General features: G+C 39.9%; 1 protein-coding gene across 1 annotated transcript; it reads right to left on the reverse strand.

The window, feature by feature from the left end:
* Positions 1-830: 830 nt before the first annotated feature.
* INA (internexin neuronal intermediate filament protein alpha) lies at positions 831-12012 on the reverse strand. The gene is made up of 3 exons (XM_070752767.1): positions 10990-12012; positions 3456-3580; positions 831-2959 (listed from the first exon to the last, which is right to left on the reverse strand). Exons 1-3 carry the CDS (start codon positions 12004-12006, stop codon positions 2650-2652), a joined length of 1452 nt encoding a protein of 483 aa, XP_070608868.1. The 5' UTR covers positions 12007-12012; the 3' UTR covers positions 831-2649.
* Positions 12013-20719: the final 8707 nt, after the last annotated feature.

Here is a 20719-nt window from a genome sequence, read left to right on the forward strand (position 1 = left end):
CCTACTTGTTTCATTAAAAATTAAGCTACATGGTTGAATATGAAAAGTATTTTTTTTCATATTCCAGTTAATTAATTGGATTGCCAAGCACATAGAAGTTCATTATATCTCTAAATCATAAGTGCAGTGTTAGAGGAGTTTATGTGTGTTGTTCTTTTGTTTCTTTTTTTCTTCATCTATATATTCTGCATGAAAAAATGCCTCCCCACGGCATCATATTTTGCCTTATCAAGTAAATATAAAATATTTTTATTACATCTTGGTTACTCAACATTTGGAATTTATCACAATGTTGAAGCACATTATAATGATGACATATATTTATGTGCTATTATCACAATTGTAACAGGTGTAGAGGATCGTTATCAATTTTAAGACATACTACATTTCACATTAATTTTTCCCCCTAGTTATTCCATAAGATTGAGACCCAACATATTATCACAAGAATTGCCTAGAATCCTTTCATATCTGTGCTTTGCATATTCTTAAACATTTTGGGAAGTTTCTTCCAAAATAACGATGGCTATAGTTCATTCTGCCCCTACCCCCCATTCTGTGGCATTCCTCTTCCAACTGTAAGGTTAAATACATGCATATATAAATATATAAATTCATACATGGTCATTATGAAAGCAGTGTGGAATGTGGAAATCTCACACATAGTTATAACTGAAAGCATTTTATGGTTTCATTATTTCGCTTTTAGTCTTTGGTCCTTTCCATACAAATAAACCTGCCGGTAGATGTTTATTGGCTGTAATGTAACACCATTAATTCTGAATACCAAACTTTAGATTCACAATAGTACAAATGACAAACAGGCTGCCTAAAGTGGTACATTTTTTATTATTTGTGCCTTACAGAGAAGAAAAGTGTATTAGTTCAAGAGTCACAAGATAGTAAATGGATTTCTATTATGAAACTTTGTGACAGGATGAATTAGTGCAAAGACATCAAATAATGCAGTCTTGAATTTCTGCAGAAAGCAATTTAGTTGCTGGCAATTTTTAAGGCATTCAAATAAAATCTAAAATACAGTAGTGTGTTCTATATAAAACTTGGCACATGTTCAGATAGAGATACATAGTGAAGTTAAATTCTGATAAGAGTTAGAAATCTGATTTATCAGAATCCCCAAATTTGTTTAGGAAATTTATGTTGGTCTCTTCCCCCAAGATTATTCTTGTGTCATATGATGCAGAAACATGGGCTGAATCTGCTACTTGTTGGAAATATAAGAATTAGTATTTATCAGATTTCAGCACCATTTTATTTATTTAAAAAATCAATTGTTTCTCTCTGTGTTGTGCATCTAATTGGCAAAGCTGAACAATTACATTCACCTTAACCAGACAGAGAAAAATTAGAAGAACCACTAAAATCCACTAGTACATTTTATTTGTGCAGTAGTGAATGTGTGTAAGAAAATACATTTAGGAAAAGTCCCTCTCTTATTTAAGAAACCGTATCTCAGTAACTTACATAGAAACCATATTGTTTTCCATAATACAGAAATAAGCAGCTAGCATTAATCTACATTCTTTTTCTAATGATGAACCAACACATACATCCCTGTTTTAGGTTGTAGATTGTGCCTTATACAAACAGCAACAATCACTACTTTTTAAACAGCATTAGTACTGTGCTTCTAGACAATACAGGAGTACATTCCTTTAGCTTTGTTTTATATAAAGCTAACCTCTAAAATGTGTGTTTCTTTTCATTTTTTAATAGCTGGCACTATTGATTCTAAGCAACAAGTTTTTAATTGCTGGCTACTAATATGGCACAAGGTAAAATGGACAGTGCAGTGACTTGTTAGATAATCACAGAGATGGTCAAAAACGTGCATTCAACTAACAGTTAACTAGGATCCCAAGATTCCTAATTATTTGATTACAGCATGTAGATTTTTTAAAAGATGGGCATACTGAAAATAGTTGAAACCTTAGAGATCAAAAAATGAATTACGGTATGTATCTCTTGACAATGTGCTAATAGGATTTCTTTATGCAGTGATACAGCAAGTATATCATGGGGGTGTTCATCTTCCTAAACTTGTTCATATTTTCTACCCAACATTCCTAGATAATTTCCTTGTAACGTGCGTAGACCACAAAGTAAAATAAATATTAGTATTGTTTACATCTCTGTGGTCCAGAAGGACTAAAATGAAATAAAGTTCATTATCAGGAAATTAAATAATTGAATGTATCTGTTTCTTTGTTTCACGAGGCAGACAATAAGGATTAATCTTCATTTCACTGATGGGATTCACTTGCTAGATTTTGCCCAACTGGAAAGTTGTGCTCAGCAGAAATAAATCAAGAACATGAGTTAATACATATGTGTGTGTACGCGCATGCACATGTTCATTTTCTCTTTAATTCAGCAATTGGGGGATATGTCTACCGTGTAGCAATGCAATTGGTCAATAGGATTTACTGAAGTATTTCTAAATTAATATTTGAGCCTCTGTGCTTCTGATAGTATGGAACATAATGTTCCTATTGAAATAATCTACTGTGAAATGTTAGAAAGTTAAATTGTTGTGAGCTGGGTAAGTACCTTAATTCAGGTATAGGCAATTTAAAGACTTAAGCTATATTCTTGTCCCTTGCATGTATCTGTATTTAAGGCCAGTGATTACATTTTTTGATTGACAGTGTTTCCTTCTTCCAAGTTTGTTCTTTCAGATTTTTTAGTGGACGTTATGGTTTCCTCTATCATTTCAGCAAAGGGGTCTCCTACCTGGCTTGATGAAATTTTTGAGGCTAATTTAGCCTCCTCTTTCTCATCTTTCTTAAAATAGAAAGAGGACATCTTAGAGCTGCTGGCTACAGATGAACTAAAGAGCCTGGGTTGGAAAGAGTAAGTAGGGTTGGAAAGAGGATTCAGAGATGAGATATTCATGCTTGAAGTACTAAAACGTGTCTCCTCACCTTCCAACAGCTTTCTGCAAATACAACAAAAAAGGTTTTTTTAATTAATAATGGAAATTGAGGATTTTCAGGCACACTTGCATATATACATAGACAACAATGTCTGTCTTCTGTGATAAAAACAAATTATCCTTAACAAAAGAGCGGTCAGAGTGATCAACCAGTGGAACAACCTGCCTGCGGAGGTTGTGAACTCCCCAACTCTGGACACTTTCAAGAGGAGATTGGACTGCCATTTGGCTGGGGGGCTTTAGGATTCCTGCTCAAGCAGGGGGTTGGACTTGATGACCTGCATGGTCCCTTTCAACTCTAACAATAAATAAAATAAATAAATAAAATAAATCACATTCCTTGACTGTAAATGCAAAATTATGACAAAACATCAAATAGGGTTAAGCCATTTCTCACCAAGCTATTGGGGCAACATAAATTTGATAATCTATTTTGGGCATTTTCAAAATAATAGGAAATACAATTCCAAGTAGATATTGAGAACCAAATCCTGGTTACCTGTATGCTGCTATCTCTATATCCAAGGCCATTTTGACATTCAGTAAATCTTGGTATTCTCTCAGATGCCGAGCCATTTCACTCTTTGTCTCTCTCAAATCACTTTCTAATTGGCTAATGGTATCCTGTAAATTCAGAGAGTTCAACATTAACATTTTAAGGCCAAGACTCTGATAGTTTAATTCCTTTTTATCAGAAGCAAGTGAAAAAAGGAAGTTTTGCTAATTTGTTGCAGACCACACATAATGATTAGAAAATGAATTAAATTAGAACAATATAATTAACAATTAGAATTTTTTGTGTCAAGCATCTTAAAATTATAGATAGCCTTCAATACTGAACAAATAAAATAAATACACCTATAAATCTATTAGGATAGAAATGCCACTTTTTTTAAAAAAAAACAACCAATGACAAGCACCAGGAGTTTTCAGTTTCTGAATAAATTTCCCAGCATTCCTAATTACTAGTGATTTGGTAATAGGAACATTCTCTCCAATTGCTTTATTAAAATAAGTTAAAATAAAATAGATTTTGGCAGCTCAATAGACAATGATCATGCATTGTCTGCATTTGTTTCATTTGATAATGTTTTAAAGATTAGAATAAATAGAAAAGAGTAATAAATTTGATGAATTCATTATGTTTCTAGCTATGTTCTACTGTTGTAAAACCTATGAAATAGTGTTAATGTAATATAATGATTTATGATGTGATTGTTTTTATTTGATGCAATTATTCCAATTTTTGTTTGATACTTTTGAAATTATGTTTTATTGAGGAAAAAATAAGCAGGCAAGTTACAGATTTATATAAATTAGGCAAAAGTGAAAAACTCTATTCTGCAAGCTCTGAACTAATGAAAAATTGAGACTGTGAATGTATATAAACATTATTTGATGGCGTACACAATCTCACACATATACATAGAATGGGCAAAATATTATTGGCAGTTTTCAGGACCATCTCTCTGCACACATGCTTATATATCATATATAAACAAAACTTATATCCAGGCTTGAAAACTAGAAAGAAAACATAATGAACTGTCATTGGAGTCAGCAACATTATACATGAATGTATGTAAAAATGTCATGCAGCATGTTTAATTCACTATAAATATATATAAATTTGCATTTTTATATCCCATATGTAAATAAGATACCATATCTTTATAATTAATATTTCATCTTACAAAATCTTTTCATGGATCTTTTAAGGCCATTCTTGCGATAAAAAACACTGAATGCTACTGGAGAATGCAGTCTACTTTCTACCTCTCAGGTTTGGAAGCTGTGGTACAGAAGGAATATGATAAAACAAATTGACTACAGGTTGGCAAAGGAATGTGACAAGTTTATATTCTCTCTGAGACTCAAAGAACAGTATATGCTTAATGCACGTTAAAATAAACTGGATTAAATGAAAAAGAGTGGAAAATTGGCACAAGAAACAGCAATAATCTGTGCTATGTTGACCACATAACTCTGCTAGCTAAAATGAAAGGATCTGCAAGGGAAATTGTGGGCACAGGGGGTGGGGGGAAAGGGAGCTATATTAAATATAAAAATATGAAACTAATGACATCACATACAACAAACAGCCTTAGGACTGATAATGAAGCTATCAAAAGTGGTGGACATTTTTAGGATCAACTATGAACAGTAAAGGAAAAACCCTTCAAGAAATTCACTTTTCATTAACATTTAGTAGTATGCATAACATAAAACTATAATATTTTATCCCTAAACTACATAGGAGCAATTATTTTAAACTTCGTTGTTTAAGGCAGAATGTTGTTCCATCTGCTTGATAATTTTGGTTTTTCCCTTTTTCATATTCATTATAGTTATATCTCTTTAAGGTATGTTGAACTAAACAATATTCACCATTATGTAGTATAATCACAATGCAAAATAGTATAAGAACAGTACAATATTGCAGATTTATTTTTATTCTTTAATTGATAGCTTAGGATTTTTCTTTTTTTATAGAAAACACACATTGTTCTCATTGAGCTATTAATTGCAAATTTATTTGGTCAGTTTTGCCAATGTACAGTATACCATATTTTTTGGAGTATAAGACGCACTGGAATATAAGATGCACCTTAGTTTTTGGGGGAAAAAATAGGGGGGGAAATCTGCCTACCATATATTTATCTGTTTAGCGTCCTTAGTCTGATCATCTCCAGCACATTATTTTAACCCCTGGTTAGGCTTAAAAAAAAACCTTATTTAGAGAGAATAACAATGAAAGTGCTTGCAAGCAGGTAAGAGCTGGGAACATCATTAGCACCTGGTTAGGGCTGGAAAGAAACATTTGGAGCAAATACAGGAAGGGTAGGCAAAGTTGGCTCTTCTATGGCTGTGGACTTCCAGAATTCCTGAGATTTTATGGTAGCTCAGGAATTCTGGGTATTGAAGTCCACATGTCTTAGAAAAGCCAACTTTGTCAGCCCCTGAAGTTGAGCAATTAAAAAAAGTCTTTGCAGACTTAGGACTTGGAAAATATTTTTCACAGAGAGTAGCATTAAAAGAGCTTGCAAGCTGGTAAGATCTGGAAACATTGTTAGCACCTAGTTAGGGCTGGAAAGAAACATGCAGCAAGTAGAACAATGAAAAAAAGCCTGCAAAGACTTAGAGCTTGGAAAACATTCTTCGCAGAGAGTAACAATGAAAGAGCCTGCAAGGTAAGAGCTAGGAAGATTGTTAGCACCTAGTTAGGCCTGAGAAAAGCTTTGAAAAAAGCTATATTCAGAGTATAAGATGCACCCAAATTTTCAGTCACTGTTAGGGAGGGAAAATATGCATCTTATACTCCGAAAAATATGGTATGTGAAATTACATATTCCAGTGCATTTGCCAATTTAATTCCTATGTCCCATTTTGAAATATTCTTCTGGAATGCTTTATGCAGTTTTTTTTAAATTATTTCATAATCAACATCAATAAAGCTGACCATTTTTCATCTTACTTCTATATTCAGAGTATTTATGAACATATGAAAATCCACTGTTCCTTACTAATAGAGTATTGTTTTTCCTCCTATTTTATATTTTACATTTTTTGAATAGTGAAGATGACAAATTGATCTCTGTGATTTATTACTATACAGGTAGTCCTTGACTTACAACAATTACCGTATTTTTCGCTCTATAAGACGCACCTGCTGATAAGACGCACCTAGATTTTAGAGGAGGAAAATAGAAAAAAAATATTTTGAGCCAAAAAGTGGGCTAAAATATTTATTACAATAACATAGAAGGGTGCAAAGAAAGCAAGGAAAGGTGTGAAAGGGGAGAGGAAGAGAGGAAGGAGTGAAAGAAGGGAGTGAGGGAGGAAAGAAGGGAGGAAGGAAAAGGAAAGCAAGAAATGGAGGGAGGAAAGGAAGGAAGGAAGGAAAGAAAGAAAGGGGGAAGGGACAGGAACAGAGGAAGCAAGCAAGGAAACTTATGAAAGGGGAGAGTAAGAGAGGAAGGACTGAAGGGAGGGAGGGAGGGAAGAATGTAGGAAGGAGAAAGAAAAGAAGAAATAGAGGAAGGGAAGGTAAAAGAGAGAAAGAAAAAGCAACAAAGAGAGAGAGAAAGAAAGAAAATGAAAGAGAAATAAAAATAGAGAGGGCGGATGAAAGAAATGAAAGGAGGGAAGGAAGGAGAGAAAGCAAGAGAAAGAAAGCAAGAGAAAGAAAAAAGAATGAAAGAGCAAGAGAGCAAGAGAAAAAGAAAGAGAGAAAGAAAGAAAGGCAACTTCAAAGAAAGGCTCACTGAGCATCTCTCACTCTCTCTCTCTTTCTATCCTTTCTTTCTCTTCCTTTCTCTCTCTCCTCTTCCTTTCCTCTCTCTCCCTCCCTCTCTCTTTCTCTCCCCCCTCTCTCCCTTTCCCTCTCTCTTTCTCTCTCTCCCTCTCTTGCTATCTCTCCCCCCTCTACCTCTCTCTTTCTCTCCCCCCTCTCCCCCCTTTCCCTCTCTCTTTCTCTCTCTCCCTCTCTTGCTATCTCTCCCCCCTCTCCCACTCTCTTTCTCCCTCTCCCTCTCTCTCTCCCCCTCTCTCTTTCTCTCTCTCTCCCCCTCTTTCTCTCTCTTCTTCTCACTTTCTCTCTCTTGTTTTCTTTCTGTCTCTTTTGCTTTCTCTCTCTCTCACTCTTTCTCTCTTGTTTTCTTTCTCACGCTCTTTCTCTCTCTTGTTCTCACTCTCTTGCTATCTCTTTCTCTCCCCCCTTTCTCTCCCTCTCTCTTTCTCTCCCCCCCTCCCCCCTTTCCCTCTCTTTCTCTCCCTCTCTTGCACGCGCTCCCTATCTCCCTGCTAGCCCACTCGGAATATTCAAAATAAGAAAAACCTTTGCCAGCATTTCTTCTCGGCGTCAAGGAGGTGCAGCGGCGGGCGGAGGGAGGGAAGGGGGGGCAACGGCGTCCCTCCTGGCCTTGGCGGGCCACCCGACCCTCCCCATCTCCTGCAAACGCGGCGGGCGGCGGGGGGGAGAGCGAGGAGCCGGTTCCGGCGGGCACGGGGCTTGGCTGGCTGGCTGGCGGGGGGAGCGCCGCTGGTGGTGCGGAGGGAGACCCTCCTCCGGGAGGGAGGGGGCCATGCAGCAGCTAGCCAGCCAGCCGGCGGGATGGCGCTTCCGAGTTAGCAGCCAAACTTTGCACAGGCGGCGGCCGGCCGAAAGGAACGCTAGAGCGGGCGCACCTCCAGCCGCAACAGCTGGGCTCAGCAGGAGAAGCGCCGGAGCCCCCCCCCATTATTCAATTTCCCCGGGGCCCTTTGGTAAGTATATCGCCGCCCCCCCCCCCTCTGCTCCAGCGCCTCCCCCCCTCCCTGCCTGCATCTTCGCTCCATAAGACGGGGCTGATTTTTCATCCTACTTTGGGAGGAAAAAAACTGCGTCTTATGGAGCGAAAAATACGGTAAGCCTAAAATTTCTGTTGAGACATTTGTAAAGTGAGTTTTGCCCCATTTTACAACCTTTCTCAACACAGTTTTTAAGTGAATCATTGTAATTCTTAAATTAGTAACTCGGCTGTTAATTGAATTTGGTTTCCTCATTGATTTGACTGGTCAGAAGGTTACAAAGGGGGAACATGTGACCCTGGGACATTACTATCGTCATATAGATGAGCCAGTTGTCAAGCACCTGAATTTTGATCACATGACCATAGGGATGCTGCAAAGGTTGCGACACTGAAAAACGATAAGTCACTTTTTTCAGTGTCATTTTAACTTTGAACAGTCATTGAATAAACTATTGTAAGCTGTGGACTAGCTGTATTACCTTCATTATTAATATATTTATATCAATGCCCAGAAGGAAACAATTTAAAAAGTAATGACAGTTCAAATTACTCTGAGGAAATCGTCTATTCTCCTAATGTTTTTTTTAAAAATGGGTGGACATGCAATTACTTAATTTCCAGTGCAATTATCATTTCTATATTAGCATAACTCCTAAGTGCTGTTTGTAAACAATGCTAATTCAAAAATTCAGTTATAGTATCTTAACAAACTTAAAACCCACATTTTCTAATGTAAACAATTAAGTGAATTCAGATTACAATACATCTGCTATATCTGAAAAGTGTTATCATTTCATTTGGTAAGGCAATTTCTCACATGAAACCCCATTCCACATAAAACAATGATTGTATTAAACACGTTTCTTCTGTATTAAAAGCATAGTAATTGTATAGCAGCAATGGATTTGAGTTTGGAATATTCTTTCAACCATGTCCAGCTGAGATAAACACCCTTCTGTGCTAAACGAGCACTTCTGAATACAATAACACATTTTATTGTATCTTTTATTATTACCCATTTTAGTTCTACCTTTTCTAATTTTACAGTTTACCATCTTTATAATTTTATTAGGTTAGAGTTTTATTAGTTTCACAGTTACTTGCTGTGTGGCATGTTTAGTTTATACAGTATATGGTAAAAATCTAAGCACAGGTTATCCACCATGAAGAATTAGCCTAGGATTAGTTAAGTAACTCGTAGATATGTCTCTTACAGAGACGCAACAAAAAGAGCATTCTGGAAAATGAATGGCTGGTTTACAGGAATTTTGAACAGGATCACTGAAAAGTAAAAGGTTTCATTCCTGCTAGTAAACAAGCACAATTCTAGAAGTGCAGTAAAGAAATTGTCAGCTACATTCAGCACCACGGACAGCAGCATGAACGTTAAGAAAGGGTTGTGCAGTGCCCTATAAAGCATCAATTCAAAGGAAAGACATCTGAGCCCTTCTTGTCGTTTTGTCACATTGTTTACAACAATCACTAAGTCAGCTAGAACGGCCAATGATGATGGATGAGGGAAGGCATAACACAAAGCATCTGACAGGCCTTTTGGAAAGGTAAAAGCGACCCTGCTTAATAGAGGACCTACCTGCCGTAAATTTAACAACCATTCTGCTGAATGTTCATCTATTAGATTTTTCCTGCTATTCGGAAGACAAAAATGCAGTAATCGCAGTAGGGGAGAAGGAGGCTTGAAAAACATAGCTGCTCCAAATCTGCCTTTAGGGCAGCGTTTCTCAATTATTTTCTGATATGCCCCCTGTAAGAAGAAGTAACATTTTGTGCACCCCCAACTTTCTGTCAGGACGATTGTTTGCAATATTCAGCACATTTTTGCTGAAAAACCTCAAGCGGCTTATCAGCGTGATTAGGGTGTAATGTGTTTGAGTAATGCGTTAATTTATTTGGTTTCTTGCTCTCCACTGCCAACATTTTTAGACACAGTAAACATACCAGTCTTTCTCGTCTCCCATAGTAATCACAGTGAAGCCTACCTATGCTTTGTCATATTTCCTCTTCTCTTAGTTTTTGGGAGACTTACGTTTATCTCAGTCTCTCTCCTCCTTTCTTCTCATCCCTGTTAAATATACTACTCAAAAAAATAAAGGGAACACTCAAATAACACATCCTAGATCTGAATAAATGAAATATTCTCATTGAATATTTCATTTGCACAACTATTCCATTTGCACAAAAGCATGTGAAATTGATTGTCAATCAGTGTTGCTTTCTAAGTGGACAGTTTGATTTCACTGAAGTTTGATTTACTTGGAGTTATATTGTGTTGCTTAAGTGTTCGCTTTATTTTTTTGAGCAGTGTATATTTTTCCACGGTGTCTCTTAAGGGTTTGCATATGCACTTTATATCTACTACTCTGAGCTGTGTGCTATTGTTCAGTGCAAAAAAACCCAACCCCTACTCCCTGCGGCAGAAAGAGCACCTTCCCCGGGATCACATGACCCCTGGCATCGCTCCGCTGCCGCCCCCCACTGCACAGTATCACCATGTGGGGCTTGGTGAGGCAAGAACAGGGGTGGGCTGCTGCCCGAAGGGGGAGGGACGCAGTGGGGTAGCAAAAATGTAGTTCCATCACAGAGCACCCAGTTTGCACTGCAAGATGTTGAAAGACAATGCAGGGCGTCCTGCATAAGCCGCGCCCACCGTGTGGTAGTAAAAATTTTGGTAGCCCTTCACTGGGCAAGACGTAGTGGCGCTCGCGCGGTCGGGCGGTTCCTCACCTGCAAGCCGAGCGCCTCGGCGTTGTGCCGCTCCTCCATCTCGTTCAGCTGGCGCTCCAGGGCTTCGTTGGCCCCGCGCAGGCTCTCCACTTCCAAAGTGCGGGCTTGGAGCTGGCGTCGGTACTCGCCGATCTCTTCGCGGCTGGCTCGGATGGCCTCGTTGTTGCGCGCCGCCTGCTCGTTGAGGTTGGCGAACTTGGCGCGGTACCACTCGTCGGCCGCCTGCAGGTTCTTGGCGGCCAGCGTGTCGTATTGCGAGCGCAGCTCCTTCAGCGCCGCCGTCAGGTCGGCCTTGGTGGCGTCCGGCTCGACGGCGGCCAGCTGGGGGGGCTGCAGGGAGACGCTCAGCTCGGCCACCTCCTCGGCGTGGACCTTGCGCAGAAAGGCCAGCTCGTCCAGCAGCGCCTCCACCTTCTTCTCCAGCGCCATGCGCGCCAAAGTGGCGCCGTCCACCTCCCGCTGCTGGGCACGCAACGCCTGCTCGGCCTCCGCCTTGGCCCGCGCCTCCTCCTCGCAGTGCGCCCGCAAGAGCTGCACCTCCTCGGCCAGCCGCTCCCTCTCCAGCGCCCCCTGGGCCCGGGCGGCCTCCGTCTCGTCCAGCTGGGCCCTCAGCTCGCGGAGCTCGCTCTGGAAGAGCTCGGCCAGGCCGCTGGGCTCTGCGTGGCGCTGCCGCAGGGCGCTCAGCTCCGTCTCCAGGACGCGGTTGTGCTGCTCCAGCTGCCTGACTTTCTCGATGTAGCCGGCGAAGCGGTCGTTGAGGCCCTGCAGCTGCTCCTTCTCGTTGGTGCGGGTCAGGCGGAATTCGTCGTTCAGCGCCGTGGCCTGACCGAGATCCAAAGCCTCCGCCTGCGCCAGGCGGTAGGAGACGGCGCGGTTGCTGCAGCGGGAAACCGATTGAGACCGGTAGCTGCTGGCGGCGGTCGAGCCGCCGAAACGGGAGGAGGGGTAGCGGGGCGGCTCCCCGAAGATCTTCCTGTAGGAAGAGGCCAGATAGTGGGAATCCGAAGAGAAATTCATCCTGAAGGCTGTGGAGGGCTAAGCGCGACGCCTCGCTCTTATATAGAGAGACGGATCGCCGGTTCCGCTGCAGAAAGGCGGGGGACGTGCACTTCTAGGGCGCGGCCAAGGGAAGAAGATTGGTTTGGGATGAATGGGCGGAGACGATAATTGGGTGGCGCCAGGATGTTGGGCGTCAGTGACAATCTCCATCCTAAACACATTTTCTTTGATTGAAAATTCTAGGGATGCTAATCTTCGGCCAGCTTTGGAAGGGACAAAATGATTTGGGGTGGGATGGGACAACTTGACAGGAGACACTTAAAAGAATGTGGTCATCGTTGGATTGTTGACTTGATGTGGTGGTTGATGTGTGTGTCTTCAGGACACAGAGCCAGATAAGTTAGATCTGCTAGATCTGCAGGTCAGCGGTTCAAACCTCATCACCGGCTCAAGGTTGACTCAGCCTTCCATCCTTCCGAGGTGGGTCAAATGAGGACCCAGATTGTGGGGGCAATAGGCTGCCTCTGTTAAAAAGTGCTATTGATAACATGTTATAAGCCGCCCTGATTCTAAGGAGAAGGGCGGCATTTTAAAAAAATTGAATTAAAAAATAAATAAGTGTGAAAATTAAATAGTGCTAGGCCAGGTGGAGAGGTTCTCAAGGCTCTCATCAGAATAAACGAGAGCTACCTAATTGGCGTTTAGGGTTCCATTCAATAAAATCCAAGAAGGCAGAAACGGAAAGCGACAGCTGGAGAATAAAAGACAGTTACTAAAAAGGATGGGTGCAAGACCGAACAATTTCATGTTTATGGCCCTGCTTTCACGCCCTCCTCCTCTTGCGGCACCCTTTCCCAGTTGATTTTAACAGGACTAGAATAGAAGACGTGCTGATGGAGCTGTCCATTTTGCCGCAGTGCTGATGTCGTCCCCTCTCATCTACCCCTGGCGGATGAAAAGAGCTAGCACTTTCTCTTTTCCGCTTTTACGTTCAAAATCCGTAATAATACAAAGAAGCAGTTCTTTTTGGAAATCTGTATTTATTTCATTGTATTTATTACACTGAATTCCAGCAGTAATAGTGGTGTTAGAAGCAAGTGCTTTGCTTTAAGGTTGCTTGAATACCCCAATACAAAATGGCACGTTTCTTGTGTCTCATATCATCAGGAAAGAAATTAAAGAAAACCTATGTGTTTTTAATTTCAGATTAATACTTTGTATAACTTGCCTATTTTAAAAAATATTGGTGTTTGTGGGAATATATACTGCTCAAAAAAATAAAAGGAACACTCAAATAACACATTCTAGAACTGAATGAAGGAATGAAATATTCTCATTGGATACTTTGTTCTGTACAAAGTTGAATGTGCACAACAGCATGTGAAATTGATTGCCAATCAGTGTTGCTTCCTAAGTGGACAGTTTGATTTCACAAAGTTTGATTTACTTGGAGTTATATTCTGTTATTCAAATGTTCCCTTTATTTTTTTTGAGCAGTGTATATAATCAATTTATAGCTTTTTTCATTTCTCTTTACAGATTTTCTTATCAATGTGGTGTGCCTAATCCATTACAGTACACTAAAATCCACAATTATCTACAAACTGAATCGTTTGCACTATCTTGGTTCTGTACTATGGTCTCTTGATTTCTGGATCACATCCCTTGCTTTTAGCTTCCATGATGATTTATTCAGAACGTGAAAATTTTTATGTATAACTGTCTTTAAATCTTCCTTTATAAACTTGGTTACTTCATCTAATAAAAGAGGGAGTAGAAAAAATGTTTTTCTAATAAGATTCTGAATGTACTTATCATTTGGTTGCTTATCTTCTTACCAAAGGCACTCAGTGCCAAGCCCCCAAAGAATCAGATGTTCATCACCAGATTAATTAATAAAAGTTTTATTATGCACAAATTCTTTATGCAGTTGAGTCTTTTTGCAAAGAAATTAAATGCTAGCAAGAGCTTTACCGCACTGAATTATCGAAGTCTTAGCAGCTGGCCAGAGTCCCAGAAACAAATAAATACAGCAATTAATTAGTAGATGCAATATGTTTTCTTATCGGCGACTTACAGAATTTGGCTGGAAGTCTGGATCTCATCAAGAAAGTCAAAAATGTCCTTTTAAAAAAACAAGATAAAAATCAGGAATGGAAACTGAATGTCTACGATGAACGGCGTTGTTCTTTGCACTGGAGTGATGCATGATTCTGTCTTAAATAGCTTGAGGGCATGGCCCAATAGTCAGCAGTGTTACTCATGAGTAAACCTCCTCCTGACCACTCTTGCCTCCTAGAGGCCCTGCAAATCCTAGCATCAAGAAAAGGCTCCTCCTTTTCTCCTCAGTCACTCATCTCAGGAGGTGCAGAAGGCCTTTGTTATTCTTCAGCCTCTGACACCATGTCCTCTTCACTGTCAGTGCTGGGTGCCAGGAACACAAGATGCCTGCACCACACCTCCACTGTCTCTGAGTCCTCTGGGTCCATTACCAATTGTGCAGGATGCGAGCGGGCCACAACAGGCATTCAGAAACAAATGTCTGCAAACTGCAGAATTCTGTTTTGTCTTTAGATTAGATGAGTACTATCTGAGGTGTATATGAGTACCAGCATTCCATTTCCAGTCATTTGTTTCCCAGAACTAGCAGGATGGAAAATTACAGTTTTTTTAAAAAAAATTCTAGAAAGGATTTAAGGCAGAATGGATGCTCCCTTTTGATTATGATTTTTTTCCCCTTAAGGCTGCTCCAAAGTAGAAAATGACCAAAGATGTCGACTCTACCCATTCCATGGATGTCACAACATCATTGGCTTCTGGGAGCCCCAGTCAAGACACAAATAGAAAGTTGTCCAGCACTATCCTAAAGGGCTTAGTTCAGCAAAATTTTCTTCAGAAGTTTCAGGAAGAGTTTGACATAGAGGAGGTGGTGGCATTGATCTAAATTCACTGAAGCATAAATCGCCATGGCCAAATCCAATTTCTCCAAGAAGAAATTTTTGCAACTGAGGCACAACCAATACTGAACAGGGACACATTTTGATTATCTATAAGCAGTGCCAAGTCCAGAAGCATTTCTAAAATTTTATTCACAAAATATGCTGAAGCTAAGCTGTGCTTTTCCTTATCAGGATTTATTAAATACACCACAATACATCTGGTTTACAAGTTAAAGTAATTGGATGCATACTATATACTAAGACAAAAAAAAATAGAAACATAGAAACATAGAAGACTGACGGCAGAAAAAGACCTCATGGTCCATCTAGTCTGCCCTTATACTATTTCCTGTATTTTATCTTAGGATGGATATACGTTTATCCCAGGCATATTTAAATTCAGTTACTGTGGATTTATCAACCACATCTACTGGAAGTTTGTTCCAAGGATCTACTACTCTTTCAGTAAAATAATATTTTCTCATGTTGCTTTTGATCTTTTCCCCCAACTAACTTCAGACTATGTCCCCTTGTTATTATGTTCACTTTCCTATTAAAAACACTTCCCTCCTGAACCTTATTTAACCCTTTAACATATTTAAATGTTTCGATCATTTCCCCCCTTTTCCTTCTGTCCTCCAGAATACAGATTGAGTTCATTAAGTCTTTCCTGATACGTTTTATGCTTAAGACCTTCCACCATTCTTGTAGCCCATCTTTGGACCGGTTCAATTTTGTCAATATTTTTTTGTAGGTGAGGTCTCCAGAACTGAACACAGTATTCCAAATGTGGTCTCACCGGCGCTCTATATAGCGGGATCACAATATCCCTCTTCCTGCTTGTTATACCTCTAGCTATGCAGCCAAGCATCCTGTTTGCTTTTCCTACCGCCCGACCACACTACTCACCCATTTTGAGACTGTCAGAAATCCTTCTCTTCTGAAGTTTTTGCTAAAACAGAACTGCCAATACAATACTCAGGTTGAGGATTCCTTTTCCCCAAGTGCATTATTTTACATTTGAAAACATTAAACTGCAGTTTCCATTGTTTTGATCTAGTAAAGCTAAATCATTTACCATATTACAGACGCCTCCAGGAATATCAACCCTATTGCACACTTTAGAGCCATCGGCAAATAGGCAAACCTTCCCTACCAAACCTTCCCCTATGTCACATATATTATGAATTAGTGTTTCTGAACCCAGTTCGACACCAGAATGGTGTTATGGTTGGCTCTGGGCCAGCTCCTGCCCCAAGGACTGTGGGGGTGGGGGTGTTTTGCTTCTACTTTGCTTTGGATAAAGACAGTGTTCTTGCCTTTTCACATGTATGTGTCTGCTTTGTCTATCTTTGCAATTAATTGGGGGGTCGTGCCGTGAGCCGGCAGAACAGAATGGAGAGTAGCCCATTCAGTACATATTCTGCTGCATTCAATATCTCTAGTTATCTCTTGAATTTTGAATTAGTCTCATTAACCACATCCAATCCGTTTAGATCAGGACTTCAACAAGTTTTTAAATTTTAAATTGACATTCCACCTCCATCCCAAAAATAATATAGTTGACTGTTGTAAACATAAAGGTCCAATCTTAAAACTCTACTTACTGTCCAGAAATCACCCATCAATAGGATATAAGATTCCATAGATTATAGCCAAGATGCTGAGTTACAATTATAAGAGAATAGATAAAATCAAACTACAGCAAAACAATATTGTTGAGTTCTATGTTGATCAAATATTTCAATGGAATGGCCAGTAGTATCAAATACTAGATGAGTCAACAAAATTAAGACTCTCCCTCACCAGTTCCTGGCATCGTGGTGACTAATGTTAACAAAAACTGCACTTAAATAAATAGAAAATGAAATAATTATCTCCTTCCCCCCAAAAAATAGCCTAGAGTTACTATTACTTGTATTACATTTTACTACATGACATGGATCAAATATGCCATATTAGAATCTTTTAGAAAATAGTCACAACTCTCGCCTGGCAGAATTGGATATAAGAAATACAATGGTATCTCTATCTAAGAATGCCTCTACTTACGAACTTTTCTAGATAAGAACCAGGTGTTCAAGATTTTTTTGCCTCTTCTTAAGAACTATTTTCTACTTACAAACCCAAGCCTCCGAAACTGTAACCGGAAGAGGCAGGGAGAAGCCTCCGTGGGGCCTCTCTAGGAATCTCCTGGGAGGAAACAGGGCCAGAAAAGGTGGGAAGAAGCCTCCATGGGGCCTCTCTAGGAATCTCCTGGGAGGAAACGGCCTCTATCTTCCCCAGTCACACAAATTATTTGCTTTTACATTGATTCCTATGAGAAAAATTGCTTCTTCTTACAAACTTTTCTACTTAAGAACCTGGTCACAGAATGAATTAAGTTCGTAAGTAGAGGTACCACTGTATGGAACTTTTTTTGAAAAATTAGTTCACAATATTAAATTATTCATATACAAGGAAACAAAGATAGGATTGCATGTATGTTTTTTTGTTTTATTTTATATATACAGTACACCTCTAGGCCCTCTACACAGAATAAATAAAGCCATCATGGCTCCAAAGCAATAGGAGTGAACTTCTCCAGTTTCAGATGAAAGAAAGAGAGGAGGAAAGTCAAGTGTAGGATTGTTTCTCTCTAGCACCTGAACTTTCACAAGCAGCTCAGTAAAATAGAAAGAGTGGTCAAGTAGCAAGCATTAATATTGGATACTGTGATATCCAATTACTTTAGTTCCACTGTACAGCTCAGTTCTTTCTCATGTTGCTTTCAGATTTTCCACTAAAGGTCATTCCACATTCATTCACAATTCTCACTCACTCCTTTTTTTCCCCCCTTTGCACTAAATAAAATGTCTGTTGTGGCCCCGGTATTATTTATTTATTTATTTACTAGAATTCTATGCCGCCCTTCTCAAGGTGACTCAGGGTGGCGTACAACATTATAAATGCAACAATATGTAAAGAAATTCTAAATTACTATAAAAGAATTACAGTATACCAATTATTAAAAAGTATTTTAAAAACCCATATACAGTCATGCGCATTCATCCAATTCAAATAGACATAGTATCAGCTGGAGACAATTTCATTACTCACGGCCAGTAATGGGTAGCCAAAAATTTTACTGCCACGCTGTGGGTGTGGCTTATTTTGTGGGTGTGGCTTGATTGTCATGTGACTGGGTAGGAATGGCTTGCTAGCCATATGACCAGGTGGGAGTGGTTTGAACAATCATCATAGTTCAAGTGAACTGTTTTTGCCGCACAATGCCTTTTCATCTTAGCTGTAGGCAGAGTAAGGGCTTCATGAGGGGAAAAAGACCGCAGCCCAGACTGCTTCGGCATGGTGCGGCTCTCCTGGCCTTGGGAGGTGGCCGCGTGAGCCTGGAGGGGAGCCGGGCAGGAGAGAGGGAAACTCGTCTGAGGCCAGGAAGGAGGAAAGAGGAAAAAAGCAAAGAGCGCACATCAGCAGCAGCAGGAAAAAAAAGGAGAGCCAAGCTGCGACCGATAATCCAGGAAGTTATTGCTGCTGGTCAACTGGAGCTGGGCAGGCAGCTTCATTTCCACCAGTGGAACTGTGTTCCACCCTGTCCTGCCGGTTGCCCAGCCCTGCTCATGGCCCCCATGCCCACCAGCAGAGGTGGGTCTTCAGAGCTTTACAAAAGACCAGGAGGGAAGGGGCGGTATGTATCTCTGGAGGGAGTTCATTCCTGAGGGTCGGGGCCACCACAGAGAAGGCTCTTCCTCTAGGCCCCGCCAGCCGACATTGTCTGGCCGACGGGACCTGGAGGAGGCCGACTCTGTGGGACCTAACCGGCCACTGGGATACATGAGGCAGAAGACAGTAGTGTGATCAGTTTTGTTGCAAGTATAAGGAAGCAACAAATGAAGAAGGGACCCAAAATTCTGTACCTGTGAGGCCTAAAGAAGAATGACTCTCCTAATCTTCCTTGTTTATATCCTGGAAGATGGTCATTCAAAGGGACATATTATTTTCAGATCATATCATCAGATTTCCGTATTTATTATTGCTCTCCTTTTATTGTTTATGTTATGGGTTTTAAGTTTGTAAGTGGTTTGATTTGAAATTGCACTTCAATAAATCTTAGAATAAAGAATGAAATTCATTTCTCCTCTTTCAGTGTATGTTTTTCATTGAACAAAGATGAGAATGTTTAAAAAACACCAGCATTGCTGCTTTAGATGGCCTATATATAGATAGAATTCTTATGCTGTATCTTTCACTTTCCTTCAAATAAATATTCAAATAATAAATCAGAGAAACCTATTTTTAGAATGTATCTGTTTTCAGTCCTGATTGCTAGGAGAAAAGTCTGAGAATTTGCTCTTTTCACCATCCAACAAGTTGGCCCTCTCTGAAGCTCTTAATCAATTTAGATACTGTACATTTGCTTTACTTCTCCAAGTAGTGATTTCCAATCACTTTTGAAATCATTTCTAAAATAAAATGAGGCCCATCCACAAAAACCAAAGAAGCAGCTATCCCATTTACAAACCTTGAGCCTGCTTTCAATCTAAAGTGCAAGTAAACATACCTTAGCAACTGTACAGTTTTGAAGGGTCATTGTAATTGACTACCAGAATGTTCCTTTTTGAGAGGCCCTAACTATTCTCCCTTTTACAGTGTGAAATTGTCTGTTGGAGAGCAACAGTCCTGAAATTAGCTCTGTTGTATGCTAGTACCTTCTGGGGAGCGAAGACCAAGAAAAAGACAATAAATTGTCCCAGAGTTTATGGCCCAGAGATTACATAAAGAAAAGTGCAGCACCATCATTATCTGTTTGTCTGCTTGCCGTTTCTGCCATTTGGATAGCAGCTTCCCCTAAGGATAGGATAAACGAAGATAAGGACAGGAATATTCAAAAGAAAGTTTGAAATATGCATCGGGACCATTTTTTAGTGGAGGGTACAAATGGTACAGGAATTACCAGCCTGGTTTATTATTTGCACTAAATCATTGCTTAATCACAATTTAGTAAGTAAATTATAACATCTGGATTCACACAAAATGCTGAGCCATAAATCAAAATAAACCCTATCATCGTGGCTTAATAAGAATCCAAGCTATTATTTCTCAAAACTCTTAATCCAGGGGATAAAGGGTAATAAACTCTGATGAAAAATCAACGGCCATCTTAGTAACTAATCAATGTCAGTGGCCCTGATATCAGAATTTGCTGAATTATCCCATTTGCTTTATCATCCCATTTACCAATTAAGTAGATTAAAAATGTTAGATACGGAACAGAACCACAAAGAAATATAAACTAAACCTTAATTGGAATACATGTTCATCAAATGTGATAAAGAAAGGAAGGATAGTCTAAATCAGTGATTTTCAACCTTTTTTGAGCCGTGGCACATTTTTTTACATTTACGAAACCCTGGGGCACATTGAGCGGGGGGAGGGTGGGGGCTAAAAAAAGTTTGGACAAAAAAATTATCTCTCTCTTCCTTTCGCTCTATTTCTCTCTCCCCTCTTTCTCTCCCTTCTTTCTCTCTCCATCCCTCTTTCTTTCTCTTCCTTCCTCTTTTTTGCTCTTTCTCTCTCCCTCCGTACCTCCCTCTATGTCTTTCTCTCTCCTTCCCTCCCTCTCTTTCTATCTCTGTATTGCTTTCTTTCTCTCTCTCTCTCTCTTGCTTTCTCTCTCTCTCTTGTTCTCTTTCTCTCTCTTTCGCTCTTTCTCTCTCTTGCTTTCTCTCTTGTTCTCTTTCTCTCTCTCTTTCTTTCTCTCTCTCTCTTGTTCTCTTTTTCTCTCTCTTGCTCTC

Source organism: Erythrolamprus reginae, chromosome 5 (genome assembly GCF_031021105.1).
Source record: "Erythrolamprus reginae isolate rEryReg1 chromosome 5, rEryReg1.hap1, whole genome shotgun sequence".
Lineage (NCBI taxonomy): Eukaryota > Metazoa > Chordata > Lepidosauria > Squamata > Dipsadidae > Erythrolamprus > Erythrolamprus reginae.

Coding starts and splice junctions, on each gene's coding strand:
- INA (XM_070752767.1), bottom strand. CDS start 12,006: ATGAATTTCTCTTCGGATTCCCACTATCTGGCCTCTTCCTACAGGAAG. Junction 3,581..10,989: donor CCGAGGCGCTCGGCTTGCAG/GTGAGGAACCGC, acceptor CTGAATTTACAG/GATACCATTAGCCAATTAGA. Junction 2,960..3,455: donor ATAGAGATAGCAGCATACAG/GTAACCAGGATT, acceptor TTGTATTTGCAG/AAAGCTGTTGGAAGGTGAGG.